Source organism: Culex pipiens, chromosome 3 (genome assembly GCF_016801865.2).
Source record: "Culex pipiens pallens isolate TS chromosome 3, TS_CPP_V2, whole genome shotgun sequence".
NCBI classification, from domain to species: domain Eukaryota; kingdom Metazoa; phylum Arthropoda; class Insecta; order Diptera; family Culicidae; genus Culex; species Culex pipiens.
Window position 1 is genome coordinate 104,110,538 of NC_068939.1, and position 17,634 is coordinate 104,128,171.

The window sequence follows — 17,634 nt, forward strand, 5'->3', positions numbered from 1 at the left end:
ATGTGGGACAGTGAGCAAGGGAGTCACTCTTATTACTCTAAGTTCCTCCAGTTTCCTCTACTTTGCTCCCGTTGCTCAGAAATTTGACTTTTGACAGTTTCCCATCTCATTCTTCTCGGTTGCTCTACATTCCTCCCGATTCCTCCCGATTGCTCCCGTTTGCTCTCGGTTGCTCTGGTTGCTTAAAGAGAAATTTCTCTGAAGAGAGCAAAAGATGAGAGAAGAGCAAAACAACAAATTGACATTTCGTTGTTTATTTACACATTACCAGATTGAGTCGCTCAAAGAAATTTGTCAAATATTTTCTGTCCCTAATCTGTCTTGATGTGTTCTTTTAGCCCCTGGTCAGGTTACCTGGCAAGATTGGCCATATTGTACTGGAAGTGTCCCGCGTAGACTGACGGCGGATACAGCATCGATGAAGCCTCCGTAAAGAATCTGTCGCATCTTCGGCACTTTTAACTCCCGGCGTACGGATGTGTACCTCACGCGGCAACGACGAAAGGCAATCCGTCGGTGGCAACGACGGCTACAAAGTCGTTCGTGGTCAGTTGTTGTTGGTTGTCGGGTTGGGGAGGAAATAAAATGTCCTCCAGAGGTTTGTCGGTGTCCAGTTACCAGTCGAAAATACAGATCCGGAAACTGCGGGGATTTGAACGAGAAGAAAGTTTCAATAACGAAATGGACAAGGAAAAACGTGCTCCATTCCAACCGCCAGACCACGTTAGTTCTGGTCAACCTGAGGCGTTGTGTGAGGCACCCTGGCGAATTCCTCAGCATCGAGCTACCACGTTCTGGTGGTGATGTTCGAAATGCTACACATCTAATTGGCGGAAATTCCGCTGCTGTATTTGTGGCGCGGTGTGCCATTTAGTAGGGCACCTGTCGTTGTGGGCATCTGGTCCCTAAAGTTACGCTCGTTTCCTGCGTACTCGATCCACGCTCCTTTTCGAGCCATGAGTTTCTACCACAAGATCGTTTTACCGCGACTATTCCCTCAAACAAACGGCCATTCTTGTCGACTCGGAACAGAGCTAGTGAATCAGAAGTTCTCCCAGTTAAAGCGGTATACGCACTTCGGAAGGAACCGGTCAAGAAAAAAATCAAATGACAGCAGCGACAGCGCAAGCAAGTCAGAGAGGGTGAAGAAAAGCCCCAAGAAATCGCTCCCTCTTCTTTGTTCTGCTGTTCGTAAAGCTGTTTCTTGACCCCTTTCCTTCCGATCTGCATACTAGCCTTAAAGGACGCTGTGCTCTTGTACAAAAAAAAAATCATCTGCTCGGCTAAAGATTTTTGGGTCATTTTCCATACTAGCAAGGGCACGGCCCAGGCCGGCACGAATCTATCGAGAAAGGGTTCGGCCCATGCCGGCGCACCACCTTCTGCTGGTTCCCGAGAACCACGATCGCCATGAAAAAGAAAGCTAAGCAAAATAAGCTCAAAGATCCGCTGGAACTTGTCGAACTGGACAACACTCCGTACTGCTGAAGGCCGATCATAATCCCGACGTAGCTGGTTGGGATTCAACAAAAACCCCACCCCACCCCTCGAAAAACCGATTTTATTAATCAACACAAGAGTAGATAATTACATTCGTATACAACATAATCGGTCAGCATATTACCACGGAATCACGATGTCTTGGTAACCTTTTCCGCCTTCTGTTCACTCATCCCCGACCAACGGTGCACTTGTCCTTGTCCTTGGTCAGTACATCGGTTAGTACGGTAGTTCTTTCCAGGTGTCCAAGGGAGTCAGTAGCTCCTGCAAATGATACGCCTCGTTCCATGACCTCGTACGAAGAAAGTTTCCCGCACGGAACCAGATTACCAAGCATGATCTGGCAGAGGAGGAAAATACAAAAATTAGATGTGCAATGCTCGAGTAAAACCGTGGGAAAGTTCCCCAGTCCGGTTGAAAATTTCTCCTTAATACTTATCAGAACTTGATGCTTACATGCAGCGGGATGTCGAGCAAGACTTTCCGACAAATTAATTGAAAAAGCAGCACCATTTAACTTTTTCAAAAATGTTTTATTCACACAAATAAAACAGTTGTGCACTTTCAAAAGGCACAATCAAAACGACAAAAAACAGAAGGACATCAGATGCGATTGGAGAGAAACGTCAACAATGTCAAAAGTCATTTCTGAACAGCCAGAATGGCGTTTCTCTCGTTTCTCTGAATTTCTCTCGTTTCCTACCGTTTGCTCACAGAGCAACTCTCGTTTGCTCTGGTTTTTTCACTGTCTTGCCCCGAGGGAAACCTACTTGACCGAATTGTCAAGCATATATATGCGTTTATCCTTTAGCTTTTCATCGGTCTGATGGCCAAGTGGGCTAAGGCGCCAGTCCTTACTATTGGTGTTGGGTTTGAATCTCGGCGGTTGCAACTAATTTTTTGTGTTTGCAAATATTGTACATGCAGTGTGTAGTATTATGTGTTTATTTTGACAAAGGTGATGTGCATGCTTTTGTTGAACAGGGCACAGCCCTGCAGTGCAACATCACTAACACAGACAAACGACTTGACAGCTCGAACAAGTGTCAAACACATCTTTCAATAAAATCATTCTGAACGTAACTCTGAACGATAAACACGCGTCTTTTTCTTTCGCTCTCTCCGTACGACTCGGCAGTCTCCTGAGAGGTTATGGGCCCAGCCCGAGCCCACGAGGTTTGAGGTTAGAATTTTACGTTCTTTTTGATCGTTTTCGAGAGTTCCTACGTGGAATCACGTGAAAGTTTTTTCGTGGAAAAGAATTGGTGTACGCTGAATAGCACTAAACGCGATGGAATTTGCACGAATAACGAAGTTGGGCAGCTTGAACTACGAGCCGTGGTCGTTTTCAGTGAAGGCCCTGTTGCGACGCGAAAGACTGTGGAAGTTCGTTGAGCCCGGAGTGGCCCCGAATCCACTGACGGAAGTGTGGACTGCCGGAGATGAGAAGGCGCTAACCACGATCCAGTTGCTGGTGGAGGACCGCCAACACCGTTTCATCCAGGGTAAGGAGACTGCAAAAGCGGCGTGGGATGCGTTGAAGGAGCATCACAGCAAGCTTACCCTCGAGCAAAAGGTCTCCACCATCATACAGATTGCGAACCAGACCTTTCGGGATGGCGACAGCATGGATACGTACATCGGGGAGTTTGAACAGCTGTATGGCCGGCTGGACAACGCGGGAATGAAGATCCAGGAGTGCGTCAAGGTGGCGTTGATTCTGCGCGGGCTTCCTGCAACGTTCCGGCCACTAATTATGGCCCTCGGTGCGCGGGATGAAGATGATCTCACGCTCGATTTGGTAAAAGACAAGTTGATCGACGAAGCGGCCAACTACAAGTCGATCTGTGAAGCGGAGGAAAAGGCGCTCAAGGTGCGCACCGGCCGCCGGAAGGTGTTGATATGTTATCATTGCGGTAAGCCGGGCCATCGGAAGGCAGATTGCGAGGAGTACTCAACGGAGGACGACGAGGATGACAAGTCGAAGAAACACAAAGAAAAGGCTCTGAAGGCAATCGAAAATTCCTGCGAAGAAATCACTCTTGCTGTTACAAGTGGAAAAATTGGATCAAAATCATGGTTAATCGATTCTGGCGCGTCGTCTCACTTGACAAGTGACAGGAGTGCGTTTGTGAAAATCGATGAAAGTGTGCGTTCTGTAGTTACTACTGCTGGCGGGAATAAATTGCGCACTGCTGGAGTCGGCTATTGCGTGATCAAGAGCGTCGACGCTCGCGGGCGAAAAGTGAACATAACGCTGACTGATGTAGGGGAAATCTACCCTTTCCAATCAAACACCTATCTTCGTCATATGGAGAGTTTGATGCTCGATTAAAGCTCCAAAAATACTATTTGGGCTATAAACTTACCAGCAACAGCACCCCCTCGAGTAAGCACGCAAATGTATGCCACTTACTGGCCAAAAAGATCACATTTAATGCACTTTTGATCATAATTTGTATTTTGCGAGACCACTTCTCATCATTTTGTTGGCACACAAAGTGACACACACGAGAATCCCTCAAACGCTTAATGAATATCGCCAAAATTAACTTTTCACTTTCGCTTACTTTTTCACGGCGCTTAAGATATGAAATTGCTTCCAACTACCGGCAACATGTTCTTTTGATCATTTGTAAGGCACTCACTTGAAGAATAATCCCGAAAAATGTAATAAATTAGCAAGCGCCATCAAAAAAACAAACGCGCCAAGTCGTTTGACGTTTCAATTTTCACTTTGCATTCCAAACGAAGGCTGAAGAAAACCGAGCGAGAGACGAAGGCAAAAAAGAACAAAGGCTGGCCGTCAACACCACCAGCAGCACAGCCAGCGATGCCAGGAAACTTTCCCTATAAATGCCACTTTTCGTGAGTGTTCGTTTGAACTGTCAGCGCAAATGGCAACACTCGACAGAGTGTTGGAAGAAAAAAGAACTAAGCCGATATTAGAAAAATGGGCGTGGCCCAATGCATTCGCCTCGATTAGAATACCCTTGGGAATTTTTTTTTTGTTAAATGCTTGGTAAAGAAATAGAATAACTTTTAGTGAAAGTGAAAATAAACAGAAATGTTCACAAAAACTTGCTCTACTCGTTGGTGTACTTGGTTTTAGTAAAATTCAAGGGAGACTCTAGATTATCCAGCATCATTCAAACACGACCGCTTATTAGGATTAAAATGGGTAGATTTCCCCTACTTTTCGTACCGAGGCTTGAAGGAAGTTTGATTTCGGTTGGGAAACTGTCGGAAAAGGGTGTGCTGACGACGTTCAACGGCGGAAAATGCGAGTTGCTGCGCGGCGATAAGGTGATTGCGACGGCGGCAAGAATCGATGGCCTGTATCAGCTGATGCGTGCCAGGTGCAGTGCCATTGCTGTGCGTAAGCGTCGATTGCAGTACAGGAACTGGAGGCCGAAGCAGAAATTCTTCGACAACCGTGATAAACCGGATGGAACGCGCTTTACGAAGAATCGGTTGAATGGAATTGATTCGCCAGCTGAGGAGGTGATTGTTCGGCTGGAAGAGGACATCGAAGAGGTGTTGCAGGACGAAGCTTTCTATTTGAACGGTTCAGTGGTTCAGGAGGAGCTTTGCGGAGAAGACTAGATTTAGGAGGAGCCAGAGGGGTTGTGAATGGTGTAAGAAGTGGACGAATTTGAGAACAATTTCAATGGGTTGTAGTGAAGTTGAGGAGGAGTGTTGAACAGGGCACAGCCCTGCAGTGCAACATCACTAACACAGACAAACGACTTGACAGCTCGAACAAGTGTCAAACACATCTTTCAATAAAATCATTCTGAACGTAACTCTGAACGATAAACACGCGTCTTTTTCTTTCGCTCTCTCCGTACGACTCGGCAGTCTCCTGAGAGCTTTTGCATGCGATTTTACCATCGGATTTTTTGCTGTGTAATATTTGAGCAAAGAAAGGTCGAATTTACAATATTCAAAATATGAAACATATTTTTTTCAACATTTTGTATGTTTTAAATAAATGGCAGCTGGCAAAAAAAAGCAAAGCAATCCACTTTAACGACCCCCGGGTCTTTTGTGGTCGCTGTTGCAAGTTTCTGCTCATTTCTAGACGTCCGAAGGTTATGTGTGGTGAGTCACCTAGTGGCAGCAGGCACAATTTACAAATTTGAAACAAATATTTGTAGAAAAAAATATTCTAAAACCGTACACTTTATTTCAATTTCTAAAAATTTCTTAACAAGTGCAAATTATTTTTTTATCACTCAATATGTTTTGAACATTTTCTGATTGGTCAAAAACAATTCGCCCGTAATTCACTGCACTTTAAATATGGTATTATTTTTTTGCTTCAAATCTGTTTGTAATTTTTTTTCTCTCAAATATTATGTTTAAATGTCCACCATTACGGGGGCTGGGGGCTCGTGGTACCCCTAGGGGTACATGTACCCCAGGTTGAGAACCGCTGCTTTAGGTAAACAAGAAACAATACTTCGTAAAACTGATAATTCCGTGAAAGAAAATACTTGGTGGGACAATTATGCGTAGAAGTACAACGATGGGACAAACAGACTTGGTGTTGTTTTCAATGAGTTTACGAACAAAGTACTAGATTTTATATGTTTTTCTCGAAAAGTAAACTAAACCTAAAAATGACAAAAAGTCAGAATCGACCAAAAATGACATGGGACAATTATACGTAGAACGGCAGTGTACTGTTAGTTAACCATTTGCTCCACAGTTTTCAGTAGGTAAAGTTTACTCGGGCAGAACGTCAAACTGACAAGGCAAAAGAAATTTCTTTCAATACAAATATTCACAAACTTCCGAAAGCAATATATTTTTGTTTAGTTGCAGTTCATGATGGTGCTGCCAGGATTAATCGGATTTGCATCGACCTTGGTGATTGCGGCAGCTGCCATCGCAACTGTTTGCTACACTGTCAATTACATCAATAATCGATATTTACACGAAGGGCAAGGTCCAAGCCGTCCGTCATCATCAGGCAACAACAAATCGTCAAAGTCATGGAAGGGATACGACGATTGGAATGAGTAGCATAGAATATATATTTTAGTTTTTAATCGCTTTATGTAACCAATCTGTTTTTTTTTTTTTTTGTTTTCGTTTTTAGAATCTCCTGCACTATTTGCCTAAATGCCGTAAATGGTTGGACCACGCGAAAACTGGCATGCGGACACATGTTCCATAATAAATGCATTGAAAGCTGGTTCACCCACACCCGATGCTGCCCAAACTGTCGTACGGATGTGTAAGCAAGGACAATAGAATCTGTTTTGCTGTGATGACACTGAAGACTTCCGGATATACGTTCAGAAATGCTTGTAATCTGTGTAACAACATTTTTAAGATAAGCTTTTAACATTTTTTGTTCGTTGATATTTTTATCAAACTTAATTTACCCATTTGAATGTAACGTATACTAAGTCTTGGCAAACTTAATGTAATTTGAAACTCACATAAGTCGGCAATAAAAAAAACTAGAATTGTAAAACTCATCGAAAGTTAGTTTTTCTTTTAAAAATATATCTCATAAAGACGTTTAGCTCAAACGATGCTTCCACGTTTGAGTTTTTATGTAGTTAAATCTTGTGTGATATCAGAACACAACTGCACAGATAAATCAACTAGGTACAGGAACTTGCGTATGTGTGAATGACCTCTATTTAGCTCAAATTAATTGGTATATTTCAGCTGCGAGCAGATAGCTCGGCATTTTATTGTGTAGTTTGTTTAGCAAAATTCTTCGTGAAGCAGAACGGAGCTTCACAGATAATTTAACTACAGTCCAGACTCGATTATCCGATGCCTCGATTATCTGAAGTTTCGTTTATCCGAAGTTCGGTTATCCGAAGGTTTGTATGGGACTTCGGATTTATTTTTGTATTTTTTTTTATTTTCTTTCTTTAAACATCAAACTCGAGTTCTGCGATCCCATTCTAGTTAAATTTGAATGGTTGATTGCGTGTAAAATTAAAAAAAAAGCATTTTTTTCAATATTTCATCAGCGCCATTTTGGCCGCCATCTTGGATTTAATTAAAATTAAATTATTCGCTCTACAGCATTGCCTTGGCGTTCTCGATTGCGAGATTCCTACTCGAAACTAGGTGTCCGAAGGCTTGATTGTTGAGGCAATTGCAAACCTCTTTTTACACCTTAGCTTCCATCCACCCCAGGATTCGAACTGACGACCTTTGGATTGTTAGTCGAACTGCCTACCAGCGACTCCACCGAGACAGGACCCAGGGAGACGACTCCTACACCTGGACTGAACTAACGACCTAACCTTGGGTTAGTCCGGGGCCAACATTTACTTCCCTTCCGACAGAAGGCGTGATCAGACAAATCTCGTCTCGAAAAATGCCACCGGGACCGTCTGGGATCGAACCCAGGCCGACTGGGTGAGAGGCAATCACGCTTACCCCTACACCACGGTCCCGACCATCTCGGATTTAAAAATTCTAAATCACTTCAGAGTAGTTTAAGGGTCATACTAAAGCTCCACAATCAAAACTATGACAACGAAAAAAAATCGTGATTCGATTATCCGAAGTGATGTTTTGCCAAGACCTTCGGATTATCGAGTCTGGACTGTACATGATTTTTTTTATATTCTGATTGACACTTAAACTACCAACAAGCGGAAAACTCGTTTGTTTACATGGAATCAACCTAGTTTTCCACGCGCTTGGTAGTTTTAGTGTTAATTGCTCAATAAAATGATCTATAGATCATCGCCGATGATCACGGATACGAGTGGTAAGATCACAGGAAAATTGATGAGAATGATAGTCCGACATCAGCGTACTAGAAATAACAAAAAGATGATTGTAAACATTTCGCAGAATGATCAACGTTTTTATTGTGAGCCAACATAAACAAAACCGATTATTTTTTTTAATTTTAAAAATAAAAGGCGTAGCTGCGAAACTCTTTTTTAAAACATACAAAACTCAAAAAAAATCTAGAATATAAAACTAGATGATGCACTGCAACTGCTCTATTTCACGAAATTCACTCCGCAGACACTGGGATAAGGTTGATTAGGTTGTTACTATTTTCAGCCAGCTCGGTAATGGACACTCTGCCGCGCTGTTTGATGAATTTCGCCACCGCGTTTAACTCCTCTTCCGAAATGTAGATAAACTTTCCTCTGTCGTCGATGACACCGCTGAGGCGGCCATCCTTTTGCAGCTCAACTATCCTATCGATTGCCGCCTGCGTTTTCAATTTGAATTGAACCGCCAAATCTTCGAGGACGACCACTTTATTACTCTGAAATGTAAAACTCAAGATAAGGATCTTTATAGCCTTGTAACTACTTTTTACTCACCTTAACAAAGTTGATAAATTCCTGCAGCATGTTTTGCTTATCGTCTTCCTGTTCCTGATCGAATCCTTCCTCTTCCACGCTGAAAGCTTCCTTCATCCTCAAATACTCCTCGTGCTCTTGCCTTGCTTTCTCTTCCCGGGCCTTTCGCTCGGCCTCCTCACGTTTGCGCTCCTCCTCGGCTTCTTTTTCGGCCTCAACTTTTCGTTGTTCCTCCAGTAGGGCATCCTTTTTTTTCTGATCCTCACGAATTTTCAGCTCCTGCTCGCGTAGGGCCTTTTTTTCGGCCTTGGCCTCCAATTTGGCTCTTTTTTTGGCTCCCATTTTTTCACCGTTGAAATCTGCGTGTGGAATTTCGTCCTCGTCCGATCCACCATCGGCGGCCGCATGGTGCTGTTCTTCCGCAGGTGCTGCCGCTACTCTGGCACGATTACGTTGATTACGGACGACCTGGGCCCTTCGCGGTGCTGCTTGTGCTTCATTTTCGACCCGTGGCTGGTCTGAAGTGGGAGACTTTATTTGTCATAATTATTTGTTACAAATAGTAAACTATATTTACCAGACTCTTGTGAAGCCTTGCCTTTAGTAAGGAAAAACAGGGTTATTAAAATCACCAGCAAGGCCACAGCAATCCCCAGAAGAAGTATCAGGTCCATTTTTAAATCAAAGTTGTGACGAAGTGAGTTCAGTATTTACAATGAACTATCAACATATTATTCTGAACTCGTGTCAGGTTTGTGACATTCTCAATTTTATACATATATGTAGCATTTAAATTTGTCGTGCACAATACACGATTAATAATTGAACCATTTTACTCAAATGTTCATTTTTCCACATATTTAGTTAAAATATCTAGTTTTAATAAAACCCGACAAACATCAGGTACAAAATAGTACAAATGCTATTTTTTCACGTTTCCCGATAAATCTTAATTCATAAAGCAGAACAAATAGATAATTAAACAAGGATGATTTTTTATGACTAAATCAACATTGAGTAAAAACCAAGCCCATTAGGGAGCGTTCTTTTATTACGTAACGCAGTAGGGGGGGAGGGGGGGTCGGAGGCCGTGTTACGCTCAATACAAAATTTTTAAAATTTGTATGGAAATTTTGTTACGAGGGGGGGGGGAGGGGGTCTAAAAGTCCGATTTTTCGCGTTACGTAATAAAAGAACGCTCCCTTAGAAATACCTGTAACTTGACAGGGCGGTGTCAATTTTTCAAGCAAACTTTTGCGTTTAAACATTTAAGCGTGTGACGAAAAAAGTTATTGACGTGTCGCGGTTTAAAAATACTGTAGAAATTTGTTCCGTCGCAGGTTTTCTCTCCCTAAATTAGCTTATAAAACTATTGCAAATAATGGTTTTGCGAAATCATCTTGTTGCTTTTGTTCTGGTAATGGCCCTGCAGCTAACAAACGCACTGTACTTTCATATAGGTGAAACAGAGAGAAAATGTTTCATCGAAGAGATTCCGGACGAAACCACCGTCATAGGTAAGTGAAGCTTGGCAAGATGGCACCTGCTGGAAGGGAAACTAAACTGCACTTTAATTTACAGTAAACTACAAGGTAGAACTGTACGATCCTCGTAGCGGCGGATTTATGCCATCGTCGCCGGGGATCGGCATGCACGTCGAGGTGAAAGATCCTGACGACAAGACCATCCTGTCCCGTGTGTACAGCTCGGAGGGTCGCATTTCGTTCACTTCACACACTCCCGGCGAGCACGTTATCTGCATGTACTCCAACAGCACGGCTTGGTTCAGCGGATCGCAGCTGCGTGTCCACCTCGACATCCAGGTCGGCGAGCATGCCATCGACTATGCCAACGTTGCTCAGAAAGAGAAACTCACCGAGTTGCAGCTTCGTATCCGGCAGCTGTTGGACCAGGTGGACCAAATTACCAAGGAGCAAAACTACCAGAGAGTAAGTTGGATCGGATTTGAATCTTCCAATACATATTTTAACACATTTACTTAATTTCAGTACCGTGAAGAGCGCTTCCGCCAAACTAGCGACAGCACAAACCAGCGTGTCCTTTGGTGGTCCTTGGCCCAAACCCTGGTGCTCGTGACTATGGGACTGTGGCAGATGAAGCATCTGAAGAGCTTCTTCGAGGCGAAAAAGTTAGTTTAATTGTGAAGATTAGGCCCTTCATTTTCTCGCGAGTTTCGCGACAACACTGTGCTCTCAACGCGCACAGAACAGATTTACTGTAATCTTTTCTCAGAATAAATTAATTTCGAAACTGGAACTGTCTTGATCATGGGGAATTTTAATAAAGGACAGTACAGTCATCCCACATATTCGGAACGGTTTACAGATCGGCCGATGGTTGAAAAATCATAGAAAATCGATAGTCGAACATAATGTTTTGCTTTTTCCTTCATGTGGAAGCTTTTCTTGAGATCTTTCGATTGATGTATAGACCGGCTGTAGTTTTTTACGTTTTATAGCATATTTTAAAGAAAAACATTGACCCATGAAAACCACAAATTCGGAACACTTTTTTCTTACGGATGTAAACAAACCTTGGTTCTCTCCAGCAATACAGATTTTTAACAAAATAATGACTTCACACACTGAAATCAATGGAACTCATGCTTAGTGATGTTTTATACATGGTCTGATGACTTTTTTGTGGAAATATCAGTTAAATTCAGGTGTTCCACAATTGTGGGAGGCACAATAACATCCCACAATTATGAAACAGGCAATTTGGAGGCAGTGTTTTGCTGCTCTGGATAAAATTGTCTTGAAATGAAGTTTTTGTCTAAAAAGTACTACTTTTACTAATGAAATAGCAAGAGAATGTCCAAATAAAGGTCCTAAAAATGGTAGGGTTGACGGAAAAGCTGCATTTGGCATGCTATTGACAAATTATCTCGAAAGTGTTCCGAATTTGTGGGTGTTCCGAATATGTGGGATGACTGTATTTGACAAGAAATCTCACAATTGAATAATAAAAATTAGTTTTGCAGGGTTTAATAAAACATTGACGTTGAAAAGGTAAATTTAAAAAAAAAACACATTTCAGAGAATCTGATAAAAATGTTATTCTATTTTTTTAGAAATCTCACAATTGAATAATAAAAATTAGTTTTGCAGGGTTTAATAAAACATTGACGTTGAAAAGGTAAATTTAAAAAAAAACACATTTCAGAGAATCTGATAAAAATGTTATTCTATTTTTTTTTTTTTTTTTTGAGTGTGATCCAGCCGCACATTGGTGATGTCGAAACTAGAGACCCTAAATAGGGAGACTGGTCTAAGCTGGCTAAATCGATCTGGCAACGTATGTTTTGAGCTTGGCAACATTGATAAGTTTTGCTGGGCGTAAAGGCAAATGCTCGTTTGGATACGTCAAACTCGTGTCTGTTTGGGTACGTCAAATTCACTTCGACCAGTCTCCCTATTTAGGATCTCTAGTCGAAACCTCTAAACTGGGCCCTCGTCCTGTCACGTCCGTCAGTCGTGCATTACAACTAGAATCAGATCTGCCAATGGATTAGTACACTTCCCCCAAATAAACACTGACGCTGTATGGATCTGACTCTAGAATAAATGCACAGTTGTGTGTTATTCATAAGTCCAAAATGTTCAATTCTTCATTTGCGGATAACAACCTAACTTAAATTTAATACATGATTTGTCGACTTTTTTTATTAGGTCCTATAAACATATGAAAGACAATAGCTTATAGGACCTTACAAGTCGCTAATTGAAAAAGAGACGACCATTTGATCGTCAGAATTCCAGTAGATCCTCGATTCGCAACAATGGTCGATTCAATCATAATCCGACAACCATTAGTTCAACGAATTTAGTCCGATATCATTTCACTATTGATTGATGGAGACTCTATGGAAATTTAGAAAAATCAGAATCACCGATTCTGATAGAATTACTAAATTCACTATTCTTAATTTTGTCCCTAAATAACTAAATGCAAAAAAAAAATAAAGTTAATATTTAGTTAAAGTCAAATCAAAAGTTCTTCAAAACTGAATTTTTAAAAATCCGCATCCTAACCTGACACCTACATTTAGGGGAAATCTACCCTTTCCAATCAAACACCTATCTTCGTCATATGGAGAGTTTGATGCTCGATTAAAGCTCCAAAAATACTATTTGGGCTATAAACTTACCAGCAACAGCACCGCCTCGAGTAAGCACGCAAATGTATGCCACTAACTGGCCAAAAAGATCACATTTAATGCACTTTTGATCATAATTTGTATTTTGCGAGACCACTTCTCATCATTTTGTTGGCACACACAGTGACACACACGAGAATCCCTCAAGCGCTTAATGAATATCGCCAAAATTAACTTTTCACTTTCGCTTACTTTTTCACGGCGCTTAAGATATGAAATTGCTTCCAACTACCGGCAACATGTTCTTTTGACCGTTACTTAGTCACTCACTTGAAGAATAATCCCGAAATATGTAATAAATTAGCAAGCGCCATCAAAAAAACAAACGCGCCAAGTCGTTTGACGTTTCAATTTTCACTTTGCATTCAAATCGAAGGCTGAAGAAAACCGAGCGAGAGACAAAGGCAAAAAAGAACAAAGGCTGGCCACAGACAAACAGACGTGACTCTCCATACAAATTATTTTTGAAATCCATCGTCCTTAATCAACCCCACCAAATCACGGCGACACCAGCGCTGCCTGGTGAGCTGATGCCGAAGCGCAGCCCAAACATACCAATACAAATCCATTTCTGTCATGTGTCATGTCAGTGTATGCGTGAGACAATCAAGCCTTAACGATTGTAAACATCAACAGCTGACCGACATAATTTTGTTGATGCTGATCGTCAGTACCCGATGCAAAAAATAAAAATTAACGTCGAAGATGACGGAGAATCACTTCCGTTTCCAATGGCAGAACCTCATGAGCCAAATCATGCGGCAGCACCAGCAACGACGCACTACAACCGCAACGATAGAGATCAAACCACTGGTCCTCCCCGTTGCTTCCAAGTTCTGTCGAAGATTCCTCCTCCCCCAGGTTTGGAAACATCCGCGGAGAACGTGTCCACGGCGCAGTTAAGTTGCGCCAAACAACAAAAGCAAGGCAAAAGTTCCAAAAAATGCTGCCGTTAAATTTATATCGAAACAGAACCACAGAAACTGAACTGTGGAAAAAAGATTGAGTGGCGCAACATCGCCAAAAGGCCAAAAGGACGACCAGCAGCAGCAATCTGAGCAGCAGTCCACGAAGGATAAGCAGGTTGCTCCGAATGAGATGACTCCTCCGCAGTAGCGGGCGCCTCAGCAGCAGCCTCGACATCGGCAGGCAGTTGAACAGGCCTACCGGGTTAATATTGGGGCAAGAGGCTATGGCCAAGGCTGCCCCAACCTTTTCTTCAAAGCCTGGATTGTGATTCACCGTTAGATTTCCTGAATTCCATAAATTTTTGTGTTCTCATTTGCTGCCTCGCACGTGCTCACGCTCAACTTAAAAACAAACACGCATCACACACACTGAGAAAAAACGGGTGAGCTGTCACGACAGCAGCGCCATCAGCGCCGGGTGAGTGAATGCCGAAACAAAATTGCATTTGAAATAACCGTTTTTGAAGGACGATGGTCCGGCACTCGAGTGTCCCGTCTGTTTGTCTGTGGGCTGGCCGTCAACACCACCAGCAGCACAGCCAGCGATGCCAGGAAACTTTCCCTATAAATGCCACTTTTCGTGAGTGTTCGTTTGAACTGTCAGCGCAAATGGCAACACTCGACAGAGTGTTGGAAGAAAAAAGAACTAAGCCGATATTAGAAAAATGGGCGTGGCCCAATGCATTCGCCTCGATTAGAATACCCTTGGGAATTTTTTTTTTGTTAAATGCTTGGTAAAGAAATAGAATAACTTTTAGTGAAAGTGAAAATAAACAGAAATGTTCACAAAAACTTGCTCTACTCGTTGGTGTACTTGGTTTTAGTAAAATTCAAGGGAGACTCTAGATCAGGGTTGCTAAAATATCAAAATATCAGCTCTCAGCAACTACAATTATCCCGCCTGAATATTCATGCCTCAAATACAACTGCCCTTCTCTCCTTATTGAAACTCTCAGCGCCGAACATAGCCGAACACGTTTTCGTGTTTACACACTCGCGATTGACATTTTCCTTTTCTCTCTCATTCCCGCTTCCACGATCATCCTAACGCAACAGCGTTTAACCACAAAAGCCGCCATAAAACCAATTTCGCAAACGCAGTTTAACAAGACGTCATGCGTGGTCGGTTCCTAATCGCCATCTCGCGTTCTTTCATTGCAGTTTTCGGAGAGATTGAGAGACTCAGCGGTGAGAGCGCATAGTCGAGGAAAAGGGAAGGAGTGATAGAGAGAGAATGCCATCGCTGGGAATCACAAGACACAAGAAGAAATCTCACAAGCTAAAGTGACGGCCGCTATACTCTTGGATATTTTTGGTGCAGAGATAATCTATTGATAGTTTTTCTATCACTCTTTTGCAACACTGCTCTAGATTATCCAGCATCATTCAAACACGACCGCTTATTAGGATTAAAATGGGTAGATTTCCCCTAGATAGGGAAAAATCACAAATGTAGCGGTTCATTGTACAAATGTGATATTTCCACTATCGGAGAACCTCCTTGTTTTCGATGACAGCTTACCGGCCGGTGGTGTCCATGTGTAAAAATGGAAGCTTCAGCAATATCGAGAAATTAAAAGTGAGAGTGTGTGCAACATGGAGTTAAACTTTCTATGAAGTTGCTGTGAAGATTACCATGGCAATTTGAAAATTTTAACTCCATGTTGCAAGCACACACTCTCACTTTTAATTCCTCGATAGAGTTATCTAAGCCCGCTGTCACGCGCCCTAGCACGCCATTTGTTTTGCTGGCTGGTACAAAATTTAACCTCAATCTTTTTCGTGTACGTACGCGCAATATATGCGCACGTAGATAACTCTATAAACTTCATGATAAATGTATGACCCAATCTCACCGTAAATTAACCTCACCGCAAGACCCAATAGGTATATTAATTGGATCGGCTCGAACAACCAACAGACCAGGGACAGAGGTTTCTTTTGGTTCTAGCAAACAACAACGCGTATCCAAAAGTATCAATATATATATGAATATAATTTAGGTAAAGCGTGCATAAATACCTAATCAGAGTCATCGTCCATTTCTTCCTCGTCGTCTTCGTCCTCGGAAGTTTCATCCGGATCGTTGACCTGGCTTTCGCACTTTTCGCACTGGCACTGGAACAAATAGTTTTCGCGAAGCATCTTTTGGCGCGAATGACGCGACCTTTCCAGCGCACACTCGTCAAGGTACGAGATGCAAATTTCCTCTCCCGCCGCAATGTCCTGGACAGTCGTAAGGGCCAGCACGTTGTTCGAGTGCGGAAACTGACACTCTGCGTTCGGGGCGCAGCTGTGATTGACCTTGCTCTGCAGGCTGTACAGGGCGGAACCTTCGTTGTTCAGGAAAGACCCCACCACGTCGTCCAGTTTGGTGTACAGGCCATCGATCAAGGCGTCCACCGTTTCTCGCTGTTTGTCCTGCAGCTCCAGCTCGGAAACATTACGTACCCAGTCAGCGAACGAACTCGTTCCGATGCCCTGACCGTTTGTGCCGATTAGGGCTAGCAACGACCGGAAGCCGGACAACGTAAGCCACTGAAGCCGTTCGTGTGCGGTTGGTTCGAACGCATTGACCAACAGAGCGTAGAGCTGCTCAATTTGGTTGGCGAAATCTTTGCCCAACATTTTGTGAAAGATTTCTAAATCCTCGTTCACGGCTTGACTCACAAAATCGTCAAATTTGCTCTGCACATCTGGGATTTGCTTAAACATGCCGATGATTTTGATGATCAGCAGGATGCTCGATGTTTCCGGAGGATAGTGAGTCTTCCTAAAACGAGAGTAGGTTTAGATAAACGCTTCTCAAGCGAGTTCAAAATCAATCCCTACTTCCAAAAGTCGATCAGCGCGTTCACCGGATGACTTGCGTTGTCCTTATTGGCTCCCAGACAGAGTCCCTTATGATATCGCTCCAGTGCATCGCTCAGGCAAACCTGACTGCAGTACAACGTACCACAATCGGCACAACGCGTGTGACGTTCCAGCTGTTCCTGCACCGGGCAACATTCCGGATAGGGCAGGTCAATGGCAAAGTCACTGGCTAGCCGACGCACGTTACACTCGGCCGTTTCCAGCGGCCGCAGACAGTACTCACAAGCCAAATACCCGTAAGCTGCGTTCCAGCAAAACTGGCTCGATACCAGCGGAGACTCTTCGAACAGAACTGTTCCCGCCTTGATCGGCTGCCGGGCAAAGAGACCTCTTCCCTTAAAATGCACAAAACCACGTTCAAGATACCACATCTCGGTCACAATAAAACAAAATAATAAAAATACCTTCTCAGCGGTCGTTTTAACTTCCACCAGCTCCATTTTCAGCAGGAGATTATCGAACGGATCCCGCGGTTCCACGAAAATCTTCCGCACGTGTTCTGCGAAACAAAAACAAAAATTGACGTGACAGATAGCAAGTTGCCGGTAACGCTCGAATAGGAGGACCCAAATTAGGGTTTGACACAACACAAGCAGAAAAAAAAACATAACTTTTTTAAACGTGCATCCAGTTTTATAACTGCACAGTTTACACACAAAACACATATTGCTCAATTCTGATCATATCCAGAGTTTTTTTTTTGAAAAGGACCAATAAACTATTGTCTTTCATATGTTTATAGGACCTAATCAAAAAAACTCTAGATATTAACTTTTCGAGAACAGCAGATCATAATTTCCTCTCA

General features: G+C 42.8%; 3 protein-coding genes and 1 long non-coding RNA gene across 4 annotated transcripts; 2 read left to right on the plus strand and 2 right to left on the minus strand.

Moving 5' to 3' along the window:
- Positions 1-5,711: 5,711 nt before the first annotated feature.
- LOC120427942 (uncharacterized) lies at positions 5,712-6,992 on the plus strand. Its single transcript, XR_005607015.2, has 2 exons — positions 5,712-6,527; positions 6,608-6,992. It is a non-coding gene; the product is annotated as an uncharacterized LOC120427942 (long non-coding RNA).
- Positions 6,993-8,327: 1,335 nt separating this feature from the next.
- On the minus strand, positions 8,328-9,556 carry LOC120427947 (DDRGK domain-containing protein 1). The gene is made up of 3 exons (XM_039592895.2): positions 9,385-9,556; positions 8,829-9,325; positions 8,328-8,770 (listed from the first exon to the last, which is right to left on the minus strand). The coding sequence occupies exons 1-3, from the start codon at positions 9,479-9,481 to the stop codon at positions 8,510-8,512; spliced, it is 855 nt and encodes a 284-aa protein (XP_039448829.1). The 5' UTR covers positions 9,482-9,556; the 3' UTR covers positions 8,328-8,509.
- A 515-nt stretch (positions 9,557-10,071) lies between these two features.
- Positions 10,072-11,084, plus strand: LOC120427940 (transmembrane emp24 domain-containing protein eca). The gene is made up of 3 exons (XM_039592886.2): positions 10,072-10,324; positions 10,389-10,756; positions 10,817-11,084. Exons 1-3 carry the CDS (start codon positions 10,189-10,191, stop codon positions 10,964-10,966), a joined length of 654 nt encoding a protein of 217 aa, XP_039448820.1. The 5' UTR covers positions 10,072-10,188; the 3' UTR covers positions 10,967-11,084.
- A 4,846-nt stretch (positions 11,085-15,930) lies between these two features.
- On the minus strand, positions 15,931-17,420 carry LOC120427946 (histone-lysine N-trimethyltransferase SMYD5). Its single transcript, XM_039592894.2, has 3 exons — positions 17,234-17,420; positions 16,788-17,164; positions 15,931-16,728 (listed from the first exon to the last, which is right to left on the minus strand). Exons 1-3 carry the CDS (start codon positions 17,267-17,269, stop codon positions 15,978-15,980), a joined length of 1,164 nt encoding a protein of 387 aa, XP_039448828.2. The 5' UTR covers positions 17,270-17,420; the 3' UTR covers positions 15,931-15,977.
- Positions 17,421-17,634: the final 214 nt, after the last annotated feature.

Bases quoted from the DNA above. Each gene is read 5' to 3' on its own strand.
- LOC120427947 (XM_039592895.2), bottom strand. From the start codon at position 9,481: ATGGACCTGATACTTCTTCTGGGGATTGCTGTGGCCTTGCTGGTGATT. The intron at 9,326-9,384 runs GTAAATATAGTT...CTCCCACTTCAG, and splicing joins CAAGGCTTCACAAGAGTCTG to ACCAGCCACGGGTCGAAAAT. The intron at 8,771-8,828 runs GTGAGTAAAAAG...TTTACATTTCAG, and splicing joins AATTTATCAACTTTGTTAAG to AGTAATAAAGTGGTCGTCCT.
- LOC120427940 (XM_039592886.2), top strand. From the start codon at position 10,189: ATGGTTTTGCGAAATCATCTTGTTGCTTTTGTTCTGGTAATGGCCCTG. The intron at 10,325-10,388 runs GTAAGTGAAGCT...TTTAATTTACAG, and splicing joins GGACGAAACCACCGTCATAG to TAAACTACAAGGTAGAACTG. The intron at 10,757-10,816 runs GTAAGTTGGATC...ACTTAATTTCAG, and splicing joins AGGAGCAAAACTACCAGAGA to TACCGTGAAGAGCGCTTCCG.
- LOC120427946 (XM_039592894.2), bottom strand. From the start codon at position 17,269: ATGGAGCTGGTGGAAGTTAAAACGACCGCTGAGAAG. The intron at 17,165-17,233 runs GTATTTTTATTA...GTGCATTTTAAG, and splicing joins TTAAAACGACCGCTGAGAAG to GGAAGAGGTCTCTTTGCCCG. The intron at 16,729-16,787 runs GTAGGGATTGAT...CTCTCGTTTTAG, and splicing joins GCGCTGATCGACTTTTGGAA to GAAGACTCACTATCCTCCGG.